Here is an 18,167-nt window from a genome sequence, read left to right as displayed (position 1 = left end):
TTGAACAGTTTATAGGCAGCATAGACTATCTCCTACCACAGTTAACAGCAACCACAAGATAAGCTCATGAGAAGAACTACTTAACGCCTTTAGTAATAACCACTTTGTAATAATCTATGATGATCCTACTCAGGATGTGTTCATTTTCTTTGGTAACTTCTCCTTATGATGGAAATCAGACAAGATAAAAGTATCTAAGCTTAACAAAAATGACAGCACTCCCAGCAGGGAACTCCTGGTGGCGGTATTATTAACACTGCCTCTTGAAATTATTTTTACATTTTATTGTTTGGTTCTCTGCTTTGAGCTCTGCCGTGTGAGGGCTGTTTCCATGAAGGTCAGATATGGTCCCCTCACCCCAAAAGTGTTACTTACACGAGGCTTTACCGTCTCTATTGCAGGAGAGATTTCCTTCTTTTCCTTTCCTTTCTTTTATTTCCTTTATTCTTTGGCATAGTAATGTTTAAAATATTTTGGATAAACAATTCACAGCCTACAGTATTTCCTTTTAAATGACACTGTGTAAATATCTGAGTTCATAGGATGCCGCCTTTTTTTTTACAATATACTTGCAGCTTTGAAGGTCTGGATTTTTTCAAGCTGAGACAAGAAAACATGCAGTTGTCTTTTCAATGACACTATTTGTGTATTTTGATACTTGTGAAGCTCTTTCACATATATTACTTCATTTCAGTATAGAAATGCTCTCCAGCCACTTAGGCTTAACTGTGTCTCATACTCTGCAGTTTGAGGATATCGCTTTCCTAAGATTTTACTTCAGTCATGGAATAGATAATACTTCCCACACAGTAAATGAGATTACAGTTAAGTCTTAACAAGGGGTTTTAGATACCTTAATTAAAATTATGTTAACAATGAGTAGAGTGGGATTTGTCAATTCTCCAAGGCATGGAAAGGATCAGCATAATACCACATGCTCAATTTTGTGAAGTATATATTTAAGAGGATAAATAAATCATAAATAAGTTAGAGAGAGGAAAAAGAGCATAGCATAGTCAACTGTGTAACACTTTTCTCATTCAACCCGCATTAAGGAAGCTTAAGAACTGGTTGATAACACTTTGTCTGGCTTCTTTCCTTCTGCTTCTTTGCCCCTCCACACCGACCCCAAACATTTTATCAAGGACCCATAAAGGCTACCAGTTCTTGCCCTCCTGCCAAGTTCAAAGGCCCTTCCTGTTTTCACTCTTCCATGGTTAACATTATGTTCTAGGCGCCTCCCTTTTGTTCATTAATTTATTCAGTAAAACTGAGTTCCCAGTTTGAGTCAGACACTGTTATGATGAAGACTATGGAGCTTATTTTCTAGTGAGGGAGAAAGATATTAATTAAATAAAAAGATGGATATGTAATAATATAAGTTCTCTGAAGAAAAATATCACAGGTAAGAGAAGGAGAATGACCTGGGTTACCCAACTGCCTCTCTGGGGTCACTGTAATCATCTACACCCTCCTTTCTCCAGGTCTTTGAGTTGCTGTTGATTTGTTTATTCCCCTCAACTTTTTTCTAGTCTTTCCTCAAGCATCTCCCCTCAATTGGGCCTTGCTTGTCCCCTCTATATAAAATTGCTCTCACTCTCACCACACCCACACGGACACTTCCTGTCCCCTTAACTCTGCTCTATTTCTCTCCTTAGCATTTATGATTGCCTACCATGCAACATATTTTCCTTATTTATCTTGTCTATTGTCCGATTTCCCCACTAGAATGGAAGCACCATAAAGACAGGGAGTAGTGCCTAATTTTTTCCTGCTGTATTCCCAATGTCTAGGACAGTAACTGATGCTCCATATACTCACGGAATAAAAGAAAGTTGAAACGCAAGTCAAGAAAATCCATGTATGTTGCTGGGGGTAGGAAGTAGTGGAGTCCAGGCATTATGAACAACAAAGGAAGAGGCTGTGAAGGAAAAATAAGCTTAGGGTGCTGGAGGCCAAGGAAGGTGAGGGTGACTAGAGCGGAGTGAGAGAAGGAATGAATTATAGGCAGTGAGGACAGCAAGGAAGTCAGGCCAGGTCATGTAGGGCCTTGGAGGGCACTATATTTCATTCTAAGTGTGAGCAGAAGCCATTGGAGGGTTCACCTCTTACACTGTTGGTGGGAATGTAAATTGTCACAGCCACTATGGAGAACAGTATGGAGGTTCCTCAAAACTCTAAAAATAGAGTTGCCACATGCTCCGTGAATCCCACTCCTGGGCATATATCCAGATGAAACTATTATTCGAAAAGATACATGCACCCCTATGTTCATAGCAGCACTATTCACAACAGCCAAGACATGGAAACATCCTAAATGTCTATCGACAGAGGAATGGATAAAGAAGATGTGGTACATATATACAATGGAATATTACTCAGCCATCAAAAAGAATAAAATAATGCCATTTGCAGCAACATGGATGGACCTAGAGATTATCATACTAAGTGAAGTAAGTCAGAAAGAGAAATACAAATATCATATGATAGCACTTATATGTGGGATCTAAAATATGATAAAAATCAACATATCTATGAAACAAAAACAGACTAACAGACATACAGAACAGACTTGTGGTTGTCAAGGGGGAGAGGAGGGAAGGAAAGGGAATTTGGGATCAGCAGATGCAAACTAGTATATACAGGATGGATAAACAACAAGAGCCTATTGTATAGCACAGGGGACTATATTCAATACCCTGTGACAAACCATAATGGAAAAGAATATGAAAAAGAATACATGGGGGGCTTCCCTGGTGGCGCAGTGGTTAAGAATCTGCCTGCCAATGCAGGGGACACAGGTTTGAGCCCTGATTCAGGAAGGTCCCACATGCCACGGAGCAACTAAGCCCGTGTGCCACAACTACTGAACCTGCACTCTAGAGCCCGCGAGCCACAACCACTGAGTCCGCGAGCCACAACTACTGAAGCCCACGTGCCTAGAGCCCGTGCACCACATAAAGGAGTAGCCCCCGCTTGCCATAACTAGAGAAAGCCTGCACACAGTAATGAAGATCCAACGCATCTAAAAATAAATAAATTAAATAAATTAATTAAAAAACGAAGAATATATGTATATATGTATAACTAAGTCACTTTGCTGTACCAAAGAAATTAATACAACATTGTAACTCAATTATACTTCAATAAAAGTTTAAAAAAAGAAGCCAGTGGAGGGTTCTAAGTAGGAGAATAGCATAATCTGACTTATATTTTGGATGGGATACTCAGATTTTTAGACTATGGAGGCCAAAAGCAGTGGAATCATTTATAGGGCTACTGCTATAATCCTGGTAAGAAATGTTAGTGAACTGGCCAGGTGGGTAGCTGTGGAGGGGGTAGAACAGAGTATGTGTTTGAAGGTTGATTCAGCAAGATTGGCTGATGGGTTTAGTGCATGGTGTGAAAGGAGAGAAATTCAGGTGTCGGCCTGAGCAACTGTGAGTGATGGTATTATTTACTGAGATGGGGAAGCATGAAGAAGTCCCTTGGAATTCTTTCCTCTCTTGATTTTGATAACCTTCTGTGTTCCAACTCCTCCTGGGGTAATTATTATTTTTCCCTCAAAGAAAATTTTCCCTCAAAGAAAATTTCAGGGGGTTAAATTATCACCCTTACGCAAACAATGGCTTCCCAGCATCATCAACCCTAACTTCTCATCTGTGCCCCAGTTATTTCCAACTGACTTCAGGACACTTACCCTTGAATGTCTTGCTGAACTTCAAATCCTCAGTCTCACCTTTGCCCACTTAGATTCCTCTGGTCAAGTCCTCTTTCTATTTATAATAACATTTTCATTCCAGATTGTGCCATCTTAAAACTGCTGTCACTGTTTAGTCTACCATATGCCTTTCCAAGTTGTGCTATTTTCCTTCAAGATGTTTCACTTTGCCTTGTCTTCTTGTACTACAATCTCCAGGCAGCAGCAACCTACTTGGTTTTTTGGTCTTTAGTTTCTCCTCTTTCCAGTACTGCTTCATTATCATCATAACACAAAGAATTAATTCTTTAGACAAAATCTCCATGATTAAATGTTCCTTCTCAAAACTTGCCTACAGGTCCTGACTACTTTCTCCCTCAAGTACAAACCCTTTTCTGGTATTCAAAACTCTTCTCAATGTGATTCTAAGATATCTGGAAATATTAATAAACATTCTCTATAATAACCAAAAAGTTCTCTTCAGAATTCCCTGTAACCACTAGGTAGACTTCTGCCTCCATACCTTTGCCCACATAGTTCTCTCTACCTGAAATACATTCTTTCCTCCTTTTCTTATGTCTTTCCCACTTTTTAAAACAAGTATAAGTCATACTCTTTCCAAAATGTCTATTTTATTTACTCTAGCACATGCTGATTTCTTCCTTTCGCTGAAAAAGTATTAACAGTAAATTACAAAGAGTTTTAATTATTTTTAATAGCCAACCCTCATATCTACGGGATCCAGGTAAGACTGGGATCCTGTAGTAGCCTTGATTCTTGCCATGACACTTCAAAACAGAATTCAACACTTGGGTCCACCTCCCAAAAAGAAATCCAACTGTACAAAGCATTAATAAATATACAGATTTTACTGAAAATTGTGTTGAGAAATGGAGGAAATAGTTACACAAGGCAAAAATCAGCTTAAAATTACCATGAAGCAGGTCTACTTTACTTCGTCAATTGTTAGCCTACTCATCTCTCTCTACAAACCTTCCCCTCCAGACTCTCCGATTCTGCAGCACCAGTGTTTTTCTGCTTGTGTGATTACATCCTTTCTCCTTCCTCCCACCCCTTCCCACAAACACAGGGTCACTCTCTAGCTCTACCTTTTCTTCCACAAAGCAATGTCACTCTCCCAATTTTCATTCTTTACTCCCATCTCCTGGCCTACCCAAAGCTGAATTTTCCTTCTTTGGAATTACAAAGGTGTGTTTTAAAAACTTTTTTTCTGGGGACTTCCCTGGCGGGTCCAGTGGTTAAGACTTCACCTTCCAATGCAGGGGGTGTGGGCTCGATCCCTGGTCAGGGAGCTAAGATCCCACATGCCTCGTGGCCAAAAAAACAAAACATAAAACAGAAGCAATGTGGTAACAAATTCAATAAAGACTTTTAAAAAATGATTCACATCAAAAAAAATCTTTAAAAAACTGTTTCTTGTAACACAAGGAATTCTTTTCATTCTGTCACAAATCATCCCATTAATTCTCATCATAACCTTGAGAGTCAGTAATATTATTATTCCCCTTCTATAGAAAAGAAAACAGAAGACCATAAGTTGATACAACTGACATGTGGCATGCAGGTCTGAATGTGAACCTGGGTCAATCTGTCAGAGTTCAGAGCCTGTCTGCTTTCCATAAAATAATGCTAACTCATGGTTTTGTAGAATTGTCTTCCAATTTTTCTGCTCCTTTAGAGAAGAGATCATGGTGGTTTTTTTTTTTTTTGGTGTCCTTCAAAATCTCTAACATAGTCCTGTTCAGTAAATGTGTCTTGAATTGGTGCATGGTTCCTGATAGTTCACACACTAGCACTTGAGTATTTAGATTCATTATAAATTGCCCAGGAGATTTTCCTTTCATAAGTCAGGGGATGTATCACATATTGTCTTTGTGTCTGTAAGTCTGTTGGTGAGTTGATGGATGATGCTATGGAGGGTGAGTATAGACAATTCTTCCTCCAATGCCCTTGGGGCAGCTCTGGTTTATAGCTCATAAGGGGGCGGCTCTGTCTGTGAAAGTTCTGATACTGTTAGCAACAATCACAGGACTATACAGGTTCATATAGAGGCAATGGTAACATCATCACCCAGGAAAACTGACTAATAAATGTCTTGCTTTTGAAATTAAGGCAACTTTAATCATCAGAAATCATGTTATTGCAATATCAATGCAGTTTCCCATTAAAAAAAAATTTCTGTTAGAGGAGTCAGAAAAATTTGCCTATTTAGGGTGGATGCAGCTGATTTAGGTACTGACTATGCAGGTTATTTGCTTTTCTTCTTTCTTCACCTCTTTTGGGTTACTGAGTCACCTTTTCACTTTCATTGTTATATAGTAGTGATGCCAAAACAGGGTACTTACTGTTGTTTTTTGTCTGTTTGTTTGTTTGGGGGTTTGGGTTTTTTTTTTTTTTTTTTTTTTTTGGCTACCACAGAACATAAACCTAGACATTGGAAACTCATCAACTCTTCCAGACATTCCTCAGCTTTTGTAACATACCACAGAGGCCCCATCAATGACCCCAGGGATTCAGAGTGGGTTGATGCCTTTCCTGAGCTGGCATCACCTTCTTTTGAAAGATGCCCTAAAGAGCTAACCAGATGTAGTTGGTAAAGGATTATTAGCTCATGCCAAAACAGGAAGATGGTTCCATCCATTCATTTCTTTATTCATCAATCTTTCTTCAGCCCCAGAAAGTATCACACTCTGGACTATATGCTGGAGGTTACACCTTTCAGAGTAAACCCCAGAGACTCCATTGCCAAACTCTTAAAATACATCTGTCAGTGGTGATCTGGCCGTTGAGTTTCTTAAACGTCTGCAGATTGGGAAAATGAAATGAATCCATCTGCCAGTCCGCTCCTGAGGCCAGGTGAGAGGCAAAAAGACCTAAATGACCACAGAGGACAAAAGGGCCAAAGCCAGTCCAACCAAAAAGGTAGTATGGTTCCTGGTTATTAAACAGGCAGGTCCAACCTGACTTAAAATAACCACACCCATAGATGTTCTTTCACTGCCTTAGCAACTGATATTCAGAGCAGAAACTGAAAGAAGGTTATTATAAAATATGGAAAAACAACAAATACTAGCATAGGAAAAAGGTAAATGTTCCTTCACATGAGAGTCAGAAAATCTGCATAATGTCAACTTGGAGTACATGCTCCACCAAGATGAACAAAAGCATGCCCATGTGTAAGAAAAAGTTAGTACTTCCGTCAGTCTGACTTAACATCTCAGAATATTTTTCCCGCTCAATTTCTCTAACTTACTGTTGGCATTGGTAATTTTATTCCCCTGGTGTTCCTGCATTTTGAAGCATTCTCCCAATTGATCATCTGCTTGCCTGACCATCTGCTGTGGTTTGGCAACCTAATTTTCCCAGTCACCTTTCAGAATAGATCCTCTAGGATGTCTATTCTGTATAGTCATTTCTTACATCTCAACTGGTGACATAACTTGAGACTGCTTACCTCTTTGACAAGATGCTTGGGAATCTAGTCCCATTGCTTCATTTTTATTTTTATTGCTTCTATTAAGCATGGTACAGTGACAGCTGATCAGATTGCATTACTCTGAGGGGCACTGGGGTCCTACGGAGCTCATATGTCAAATTTTTGCCTGGAGTAAAGTTGAAGTGCCAATTTATCACATAGCAGTGCACAAGGAGTTTTTAATTGAACTTAGAAAAACCCTTAATTACAACAGTACCACAGGGCATTGCTCCAGTAAAGCAGAGCTGTAGCAAGCTTCACTTAGATGTTGATTCCCCTGACATCTGTAAGGGGTGCAGAAAAGAATTTCTACTTCCTCCCCATCTGGGGTTAACTGGGACATATTTGAACTTTACACACGGGTTTGTAAATGCTTGAGACAGAAACAGTTCAGAACATCCAGTATTCATTAAAAGAGAGGGCAGGGCATGTGTTTTGAGCTGGAAGATGGGAAATAATAGGATTTTCTGGAGGCCAAGGGTCAGGAGACACCAGCTCATGGGAGGGGTTGGTGCTATGGTTATGACCGCAGCCGTATTACTAGACTCATAATCTTGGACAAGGAGAAGACGCTCCTTCCCAGGAATCATCCATGAGATGATGATCCTGATGGTGCCTATGTGATTCTAGGTTGACTGGAAAGAAAAGAGTCAGATATTGAGCACAAAAGAACATTACTGTGTAGGTCAGATTTGGAGTGAACAAGGTCAGAAATGGGCTAACGGGAAGTTAGCTTGATCTGGGCAAGGAGTGGATGACGGCTTGATTCTTTTTTTTAATGAATTCAAGACTCCTGGCTGGAGAATGCCCATCTATGAAACTTTGGAAACCTGTCTAACCCAAAACATTCAAATCCTCACCCCTGAGAAAAGTGTATTTGTGCACTCCAACCCACCTGTATGCAATGGGCTGAACTGATATGGGGGTCAGCCCATGCAGATGGGCAATAAAGGGAGAAGTCATAATGAGGAGTGGTTAAGAAAGTGGGAGCTGAGGTTGAACAGCTAGGGTTTAAGGTGACCAGTTCCTGACTGTGATCCTGAGTGAGTTTATTTTCTTCCTCTGTAAAATGGGGATGAAAAGAGAATATACCCCTCAGGTTATTAAAAGGATTAGACGAGATGATACACGTGAAGAATAGCAGCTGAATTTCATCGCAGCCACAGTGAAAAAGGAAAGCTAACTCCACTAAAACACACATGCACGCACACACAGAGTAGAATTTCAGAAAAATACAATTTTGCAGGAGCTGAGATAATAAATCGGGATCACACTAGTTGTCCTGAAATGGGGGACGGAATGGTAGCTGTGCTAACAAGATGGTGTAAAATAATGAAAGAAGTTTGCTGCAGCGCAGACTGATGGCTCCACACATAATGGCCCCAAGGTCCAATCAAGCAGCTATCTAGGGCATTATGAAGAGGATTAAGAGGTCCTTTAAAAAAAAACTCCTCATTATTTTCATGACAGTTTTTTAATCTCTAAAAAAATGTCTGGAGTTTTAACTGAATCCCAGCTGGAAACTGCCACAGCCACAAACGACATATGCAAGCAAGCTCTTACCAAGAGCACTCTCACTGCATGGACTTTGAAAACAAATGGCCCACCCTGGCTGAAAGGCCAAGCACAAAGTAATATCGAAAAGGAAAAAAATGCCACAGAAGTGACACCCACAAACTATGTGATCAGAAGCAACTGGAGAGACCCTGGGAGGGCTCACGCCAAGGAGTACTTCCTAGAAATTCTGCTGCCAGTGTCCTCACGGTGACACACAGCCATACCCTGCCTCGGCAGGAGACCCTCCAACACTAACAGTACAGGCTCTTGGTGCTCCAGCCAGGCGTCAGGGCTGTGCCACTAAGGTGGGAGAGCCAACTTCAGTACACTGGTCCACAAGAGACCTCCCAGTTCCACGTAATATCAAACGGAGAAGTCTCCCAGACATCTCTATCTCAACACCAAGACCCAGCTTCACTCAATGGCCAGCAAGCTACAGTGCTGGACTCCCTATGCCAAACAACTAGCAAGACATGAACACAGCCCCATCCATTAGCAGAGAGGCCGCCGAAAATCATAATAAGGCCACAAACACCCCAAAACACACCACCAGACGTGGACCTGCCCACCAGAAAGACAAGATCCAGCCTCATTCACCAGAACACAGGCACGAGTCCCCTCCACCAAGAAGCCTACACAACGCACTGAACCAACCTTAGCCACTGGGGACAGACACCAAAAACAATGGGAACTACGAACCTGCAGCCTGCGAAAAGGAGACCCCAAACACAGTAAGATAAGCAAAATGAGAAGACAGAAAAACACACAGCAGATGAAGGAACAAGGTAAAAACCCACCACACCTAACAAATGAAGAGGAAATAGGCAGTCTACCTGAAAAAGAATTCAGAATAATGATAGTAAAGATGATCCAAAATCTTGGAAATAGAATAGAGAAAATGCAAGAAACATTTACCAAGGACCTAGAAGAACTAAAGAGGAAACAAGCAATGAGGAACAACACAATAAATGAAATTAAAAATACTCCAAATGGGATCAATAGCAGAATAACTGAGGCAGAAGAACGGATAAATGACCTGGAAGATAATATAGTGGAAATAACTACTGCAGAGCAGAATAAAGAAAAAAGAATGAAAACAACTGAGGACAGTCTCAGAGACCTCTGGGACAACAGTAAATGCACCAACATTCGAATTACAGGGGTCCCAGAAGAAGAAGAGAAAAAGAAAGAGACTGAGAAAATATTTGAAGAGATTATAGTTGAAAACTTCCCTAATATGGGAAAGGAAATAGTTAATCAAGTCCAGGAAGCACAGAGAGTCCCATACAGGATAAATCCAAGGAGAAACACGCCAAGACACATATTAATCAAACTGTCAAAAATTAAATACAAAGAAAACATATTAAAAGCAGCAAGGGAAAAACAACAAATAACACACAAAGGAATCCCCATAAGGCTAACAGCTAATCTTTCAGCAGAAACTCTGCAAGCCAGAAGGGAGTGGCAGGACATATTTAAAGTGATGAAAGAGAAAAACCTAAAACCAAGATTACTCTACCCAGCAAGGATCTCATTCAGATTTGATGGAGAAATTAAAACCTTTACAGACAAGCAAAAGCTGAGAGAGTTCAGCACCACCAAACCAGCTTTACAACAAATGGTAAAGGAACTTCTCTAGGCAAAAAACACAAGAGAAGGAAAAGACCTACAATAACAAATCCAAAACAATTAAGAAAATGGGAATAGGAACATACATATCGATAATTACCTTAAATGTAAATGGATTAAATGTTCCCACCAAAAGACACAGACTGGCTGAATGGATACAAAAAGAAGACCTGTATATAGGCTGTCTACAAGAGACCCACTTCAGACCTTGGGACACATACAGACTGAAAGTGAGGACATGGAAAAAGATATTCCATGCAAATGGAAATTAGAAGAAAGCTGGAGTAGCAATTCTCATATCAGACAAAATAGACTTTAAAATAAAGACTATTACAAGAGACAAAGAAGGACACTACATAATGATCAAGGGATCAATCCAAGAAGAAGATATAACAATTGTAAATATTTATGCACCCACCCAACACAGGAGCACCTCAATACATAAGGCAAATACTAACAGCCATAAAAGGGGAAATCGACAGTAACACATTCATCGTAGGAGACTTTAACACCCCACTTTCACTAATGGACAGCTCATCCAAAATGAAAATAAATAAGGAAACACAAGCTTTAAATGATACATTAAACAAGATGGACTTAATTGATATTTATAGGACATTCCATCCAAAAATAACAGAATACACATTTTTCTCAAGTGCTCATGGAATATTCTCCAGGATAGATCATATCTTGGGTCACAAATCTAGCGTTGGTAAATTTAAGAAAATTGAAACCGCATCAAGTACCTTTTCCAACCACAACGCTATGAGACTAGATACCAATTACAGGAAAAGATCTGTAAAAAATACAAACACATGGAGGCTAAACAATACACTACTTAATAATGAAGTGATCACTGAAGAAATCAAAGAGGAAATCAAAAAATACCTAGAAACAAATGACAATGGAGACACGACGACCCAAAACCTATGGGATGCAGCAAAAGCAGTTCTAAGAGGGAAGTTTATAGCAATACAATCCTATCTTAAGAAACAGGAAACAACTCTAATAAACGACCTAACCTTGCACCTAAAGCAATTAGAGAAAGAAGAACAAAAAAATGCCAAAGTTAGCAGCAGGAAAGAAATCATAAAGATCAGATCAGAAATAAATGAAAAAGAAATGAAGAAAACGACAGCAAAGATCAATAAAACAAAAAGCTGGTTCTTTGAGAAGATAAACAAAATTGATAAACCATTAGCCAGACTCATCAAGAAGAAAAGGGAGAAGATTCAAATCAATAGAATTAGAAATGAAAAAGGAGAAGTAGGGCTTCCCTGGTGGCGCAGTGGTTGAGAGTCCGCCTGCTGATGCAGGGGACATGGGTTCATGTCCTGGTCTGGGAGGATCCCACATGCCGCGGAGCGGCTAGCCCCGTGAGCCATGGCCGCTGAGCCTAAGCGTCCGGAGCCTGTGCTCCGCAACGGGAGAGGCCACAACAGTGAGAGGCCCGCATACCGCAAAAAAAATAAAAATAAAAAAATGGAGAAGTAACAACTGACACTGCAGAAATACAAAGGATCATGAATGATTACTACGAGCAACTCTATGCCAAAAAAATGGACAACCTGGAAGAAATGGACAAATTCTTAGAAATGCACAAACTGCCGAGACTAAACCAGGAAGAAATAGAAAATATGAACAGACCAATCACAAGCACTGAAATTGAAACTGTGATTAAAAATCTTCCAACAAACAAAAGCCCAGGACCAGAAGGCTTCACAGGCGAATTCTATCAAACATTTAGAGAAGAGCTAACACCTATCCTTCTCAAACTCTTCCAAAATATAGCAGAGGGAGGAACACTCCCAAACTCATTCTACGAGGCCATCATCACCCTGATACCAAAACCAGACAAAGATGCCACAAAGAAGGAAAACTACAGGCCAGTATCACTGATGAAAATAGATGCAAAAATCCTCAACAAAATACTAGCAAACAGAATCCAACAACACATTAAAAGGATCATACACCATGATCAAGTGGGGTTTATCCCAGAAATGCAAGAATTCTTCAATATACGCAAATCAATCAACGTGATACACCATGCTAACAAATTGAAGGAGAAAAACCATATGATCATCTCAGTAGATGCAGAGAAAGCTTTCGACAAAATTCGACACCCATTTATGATAAAAAGCTGCAGAAAGTAGGCATACAGGGAACTTTCCTCAACATGATAAAGGCCATATGACAAACCCACAGCCAACGTCGTCCTCAATGGTGAAATACTGAAACAATTTCCACTAAGATCAGGAACAAGACAAGGTTGCCCACTCTCACCACTATTATTCAACATAGTTTTGGAAGTTTTAGCCACAGCAATCAGAGAAAAAAAAAGAAATAAAAGGAATCCAAATTGGAAAAGAAGAAGTAAAGCTGTCACTGTTTGCAGATGACATGATACTCTACATAGAGAATCCTAAAGATGCTACCAGAAAACTACTAGAGCTAATCAATGAATTTGGTAAAGTAGCAGGATACAAAAATAATGCACAGAAATCTCTGGCATTCTTATACACTGATGATGAAAAATCTGAAAGTGAAATTAAGAAAACACTCCCATTTACCACTGCAACAAAAAGAATAAAATATCTAGGAATAAACCTACCTAAGGAGACAGAAGACCTATATGCAGAAAATTATAAGACACAGATGAAAGAAATTAAAAATGATACAAATAGATGGAGAGATATACCATGTTCTTGGATTGGAAGAATCAACATTGTGAAAATGACTCTACTACCCAAAGCAATCTACAGATTCAATGCATTCCCTATCAAACTACCACTGGCATTTTTCACAGAACTAGAACAAAAAACTTCACAATTTGTATGGAAACACAAAAGACCCCAAATAGCCAAAGCAATCTTGAGAACGAAAAATGGAGCTGGAGGAATCAGGCTCCCTGATTTCAGACTATACTACAAAGCTACAGTAATCAAGACAGTATGGTACTGGCATAAAAACAGAAATATAGATTAATGGAACAGGATAGAAAGTCCAGAGATAAACCCACGCACATATGGTCACCTTATCTTTGATAAAGGAGGCAAGAATATACAGTGGAGAAAAGACAGCCTCTTCAATAAGTGGCACTGGGAAAACTGGACAGCTACATGTAAAAGAATGAAATTAGAACACTCCCTAACACCATACACAAAAATAAACTCAAAATGGATTAAAGACCTAAATGTAAGGCCAGACACTATGAAACTCTTAGAGGAAAACGTAGGCAGAACACTCTATGACATAAATCACAGCAAGATCCTTTTTGACCCACCTCCTCGAGAAATGGAAATAAAAACAAAAATAAACAAATGGGACCTACTGAAATTTCAAAGCTTTTGCACAGCAAAGGAAACCATAAACAAGACCAAAAGACCACCCTCAGAATGGGAGAAAATATTTGCAAATGAAGCAACTGACAAAGGATTAATCTCCAAAATTTACAAGCAGCTCATGCAGCTCAATAACAAAAAAACAAACAACCCAATCCAAAAATGGGCAGAAGACCTAAATAGACATTTCTGCAAAGAAGATATACAGACTGCCAACAATTGCATGAAAGAATGCTCAACATCATTAATCATTAGAGAATGCAAATCAAAACCACAATGAGGTATCACCTCACTCTGGTCTGAACGGCCATCATTAAAAAATCTAGAAACAATAAATGCTGGAGAGGATGAGGAGTAAAGGGAACACTCTTGCACTGTTGGTGGGAATGTAAATTGGTATAGCCACTATGGAGAACAGTATGGAGGTTCCTTAAAAAACTACAAATAGAATTACCATATGACCCAGCAATCCCACTACTGGGCATGTACCCTGAGAAAAGCATAATTCAAAAAGAGTCATGTACCAATATGTTCATTGCAGCTCTATTTACAATAGCCAGGACATGGAAGCAACCTAATTGTCCCTCAACAGATGAATGGATAAAGAAGATGTGGCACAATGGAATATTACTCAGCCATCAAAAGAAATGAAGTTGAGTTATTTGTAGTTATTGAGTTATTTGTAGTATTTTTCAAATGTAAAATAGATAGCTAGTGGGAAGCAGCCACATAGCACAGGGAGGTCAGCTCGGTGCTTTGTAACCACCCAGAGGGGTGGGATAGGGAGGGTGGGAGGGAGGGAGACACAAGAGGGAAGAGACATGGGGATATATGTATATGTATATCTGATTCACTTTGTTATACAGTAGAATCTAACACACTATTGTAAAGCAATTATACTCCAATAAAGATGTTTAAAAAATAAAAATAAAGTAAAACCCTAACTGATTTTTGAAGAGAAGCTCAATTAGAATAAAAATTCAATTTTATTATTGTAATAAAATCTGACACCCCCCCAATAAAAAAGGATTAAGGGGAGTAGGAGGAGGAAGAAGTTAGGAAAACAGATCAAACTGTTATAACCCTGAGCCACCGCAGATGAGGTGATCTTGGAGATTATACGACATATAGCTGAAATAATCAGCAGTGGTCAGATTCAATATAAATCTGAAAAGTAATCAATACTCTTATCATTTCACTTGAAATTGCACAACTGTTGGTACAAGAGCCAGAGTGACATGTGCCTGCAACTTGGAAGAGAGGGAAATGAAATGCCCTAATATGAAAAAAAATCCTTTCCAAAGGCAGACTGACAGACATTAACAATACACAGAAGTAAGAACGTGCTGACCGGAATAGAGATGTTCTCCATATAATGTGAAAAAAAACACACTCAGAAGAGCACAGGGAGGCACGGGATGAGGGTGCTGGGCCAGTGCCCTTTTAATGTTACAGTTGCAATTGGTAACATCAACCCTGTGATCCCATGCAGGGAGATGGACACAGTGGGCTGTCTTAGCTGGAAGCCCTTTAAATATTCAGGCACATAGCTCACCAGCACCATCAGACTGTAACTGGCCAACCCATGCAGACTGGTATAAGGGGAAAGAATACACGATGAAAGTCAGAATGTAACTTCCAAGTGGACTGAGGCTGGATTTATATTTTAAATGACTAAACTGCCGTTATGATATAATATGACAGTCTTGGGAGTTTGGATAATGTGAAGTCATTCCTGTGAGACGGACTTTGTTTGTGGAACTGAACATATATTTTGGAGCCTATTACATCTGAAAATAAGATCCTGGGCTGCAGTAGATTCACCAAAATAATAAAAAGCACCTAATTGCAGCAGGTGGTGGGTAGCCAATTGCTCTTCCTTAAGTGATAACCTCTTGCAGCCCTGCATACCCTCCTTCTTTAAATTTGACAGGCGCAGGGTCAGAATTAAAGCACATGCACACACACATACACAACACAAGCACCACAGTTAGACGATAACTGGGGAGGAGCCCAGGGGTTAAGAACAATCTTTTTTTAATTTCTGAGTTTAAGAAGTCCAGGCAGACAAGCGTTCAGAAGCAATTATTTCCTACTTGAACTGCTGCAACCGCAGCCAAACAGAAAAATTAATGGGCATTACTGGATAATGTACAGTATTTATCCAAATTAATCAGATACGATGAATTTGAAAACAGACTTCCTGTCAGGATCATAGGACACAAATAAATCACACCACACACATTCACACAAGTAACATAAGAACCTGAGAAATATGACATAAAGAGACAGCAAAAAATTTAGTATAAATGTCATACCTAATTTGTGAAAAAGCACTTGCTAAAAGCTGCATGCAAAGCTTAGGGAGGTGACAAAGCAATGGCTACATGAAAAACACACAAAGACTTTGAAGATTCTGCAAAGCAGGTCGTGACTAGTAATATTCACAGGTACAGTTATATCACATTTGGCTTCAAAGAGGTAAAGAGGTTGAGTTATTGACAACACCAGTTGTAGTCTTCTGGCCTCTGATTAAAGTTTGACGCTTTTCCTTTTGGAAACATGTTGGTGCTCACTTTCTTCACATCCTGGATTTAACTGTCAATAAATTCTCATTCACAAATCACTCCTAGAGCTTTTCAACATCGCTTCAGATACCTTCTTAAACCAATTATAATGATGGATGAAATGATATGATGGTTGGGAGTAATGAGGGTGGCAAGGGAGGGAGAGGATACAGATGAAACAAGACCAGCCATGAGTTGATAATTGTTGGAGCTGGGAAATGGGCACATTCAGGTTGACTGTGCTATGTCTGAAATGTTCCATAATGAAAACTTTTAAAAATAAAACCTCCATTACTGTTATATCATGTGCCTTGTGACAATATTGTTTTGCTGAAGAGCACATAAATTAGGCTAAAGTCAGAAGACATTATGCTCCTCATTGGCTCATTTATAATTGAAACTTAATCCACAATCCTAAATAGCATTTTGAGGTAATTTACCTTAAGACATGTATAATGACACAGGCCTTTTTCTGAATACTCTCACTTATATTATTATGTCGGAAAATAACAACAATCATGGCAACTATAGTTATTCTTATTTCAATTGAAATTTAGTTATAAGCTTCTTGGCAACTGAGGTATAAAGAGAAATACAGTGAGTCATAAAATTCATATTCCGATAAAAGAAAATATGAAATTGATTTTTTCCTGATATTAAATTTAAACATTCAAATGAACCTTTTTATTATAACACAAAGGGCTCTCTATAACATAATGGACAGTGTCTTTAACATGGCTTCACAGATGAAGTGTTACTCATATTCCTTGAGTCGATTCTTCCTATACGCTAAGGGCTTTTACACTTGGTTCAGTGAGGGAAGGCAACTCTGCTGGGGTCTAGGGTACAGTAGTCCAGATATGTAGGTCTTTGAAATTGACTACCAAGTTAGAATCAGGGGTACACAATCTACAGAAGTAAATGGAAAGTATATCCATATTTCTTGAAAAGACTTCTCTTACCAGGACTTATGGCAGTGGCCTAATTTAAGTCAGATTACAATTATACTCTCTGGTGAGAATCCACACTGTGAATTACAGAAAGTTTCAGAGGCTTTGGACTTGGGCATGCAGGTTTTGAGATGAACTTTCAGTTTTATATATACACACGCACACACATTAACATAATATTAAAGCTTTCTCACCCTGATAACTAAAATGAAAAGCATTATGAACTAGTGGTCAGGAGGTATAAGTCCCAGTTGTATTTTTACTAGTTTCTGTAGCTTTAGGCAAGCAACAAACTTTCTGAGTCTTGTTTCTTCACCTAAAAACTAGGTTATTCAATTAAACGTTTCAGTTACTTGAGGCACTAATGTGAAATGCTTCTTGGATTCCTCTCATCTTTATGGATGTGAATAAATTTCAAGGTGTCATTTAGTCAGTAAAGTTTATCTCACCTGGATTATATCCAAATTGCTGTTGCTGGTTTCAACTTCAATCAGAGCCTTACATTCCTGCACAGGGTTTTGTCTCTGCTTCCTCTTCATTTCCCAGGAAGAGGCCTATAGCAAGGTATTAACAAAAAATATACAAGGATTAGTAGCAATCAGTGGTGCACATTAAACTACCTTCACTCTTTCCTTCTTCAGCCTCTAGTAACTGCTGACTTCTGTAGGATAAACAGAGGAAACTCATTTTTTGATCTTTGCCTTCAAGAAGTATGACTTAGATATTCACATGTGAAGGCTAAATAATAGAAAACAACAACGACATAATATTATAATGCAAGTTAAGTATGAAATGTGTGGTGTAGATTATAGTGCTCAATGGTGAATCAAAGGGCTTGTAGTATTTTGCAAAGAATCTGCATGAATTACTGTCTATATACTGAATATATAATGTCTCATATGGATATATACGTTGTTCTTAAAATTT

At 39.1% G+C, this 18,167-nt stretch overlaps 1 protein-coding gene across 1 annotated transcript in view; it reads right to left on the bottom strand.

Moving 5' to 3' along the window:
* MORC1 (MORC family CW-type zinc finger 1) overlaps positions 1 to 18,167 on the bottom strand; it is a gene marked incomplete at its 3' end in the record, with an annotated part of 179,097 nt that overhangs the window by 27,943 nt on the left and 132,987 nt on the right. The window contains exon 20 of the mRNA XM_082655264.1: positions 17,690 to 17,794. Within this exon, the coding sequence (XP_082511390.1) occupies positions 17,690 to 17,794 (105 nt within the window). The remainder of the gene's footprint in view (positions 1 to 17,689; positions 17,795 to 18,167) is intronic.

This window comes from Grampus griseus (assembly GCF_964374135.1).
Source record: "Grampus griseus genome assembly, chromosome: 5".
NCBI classification, from domain to species: Eukaryota; Metazoa; Chordata; class Mammalia; order Artiodactyla; family Delphinidae; genus Grampus; species Grampus griseus.
This window is presented reverse-complemented; position numbering and strand designations above follow the sequence as displayed.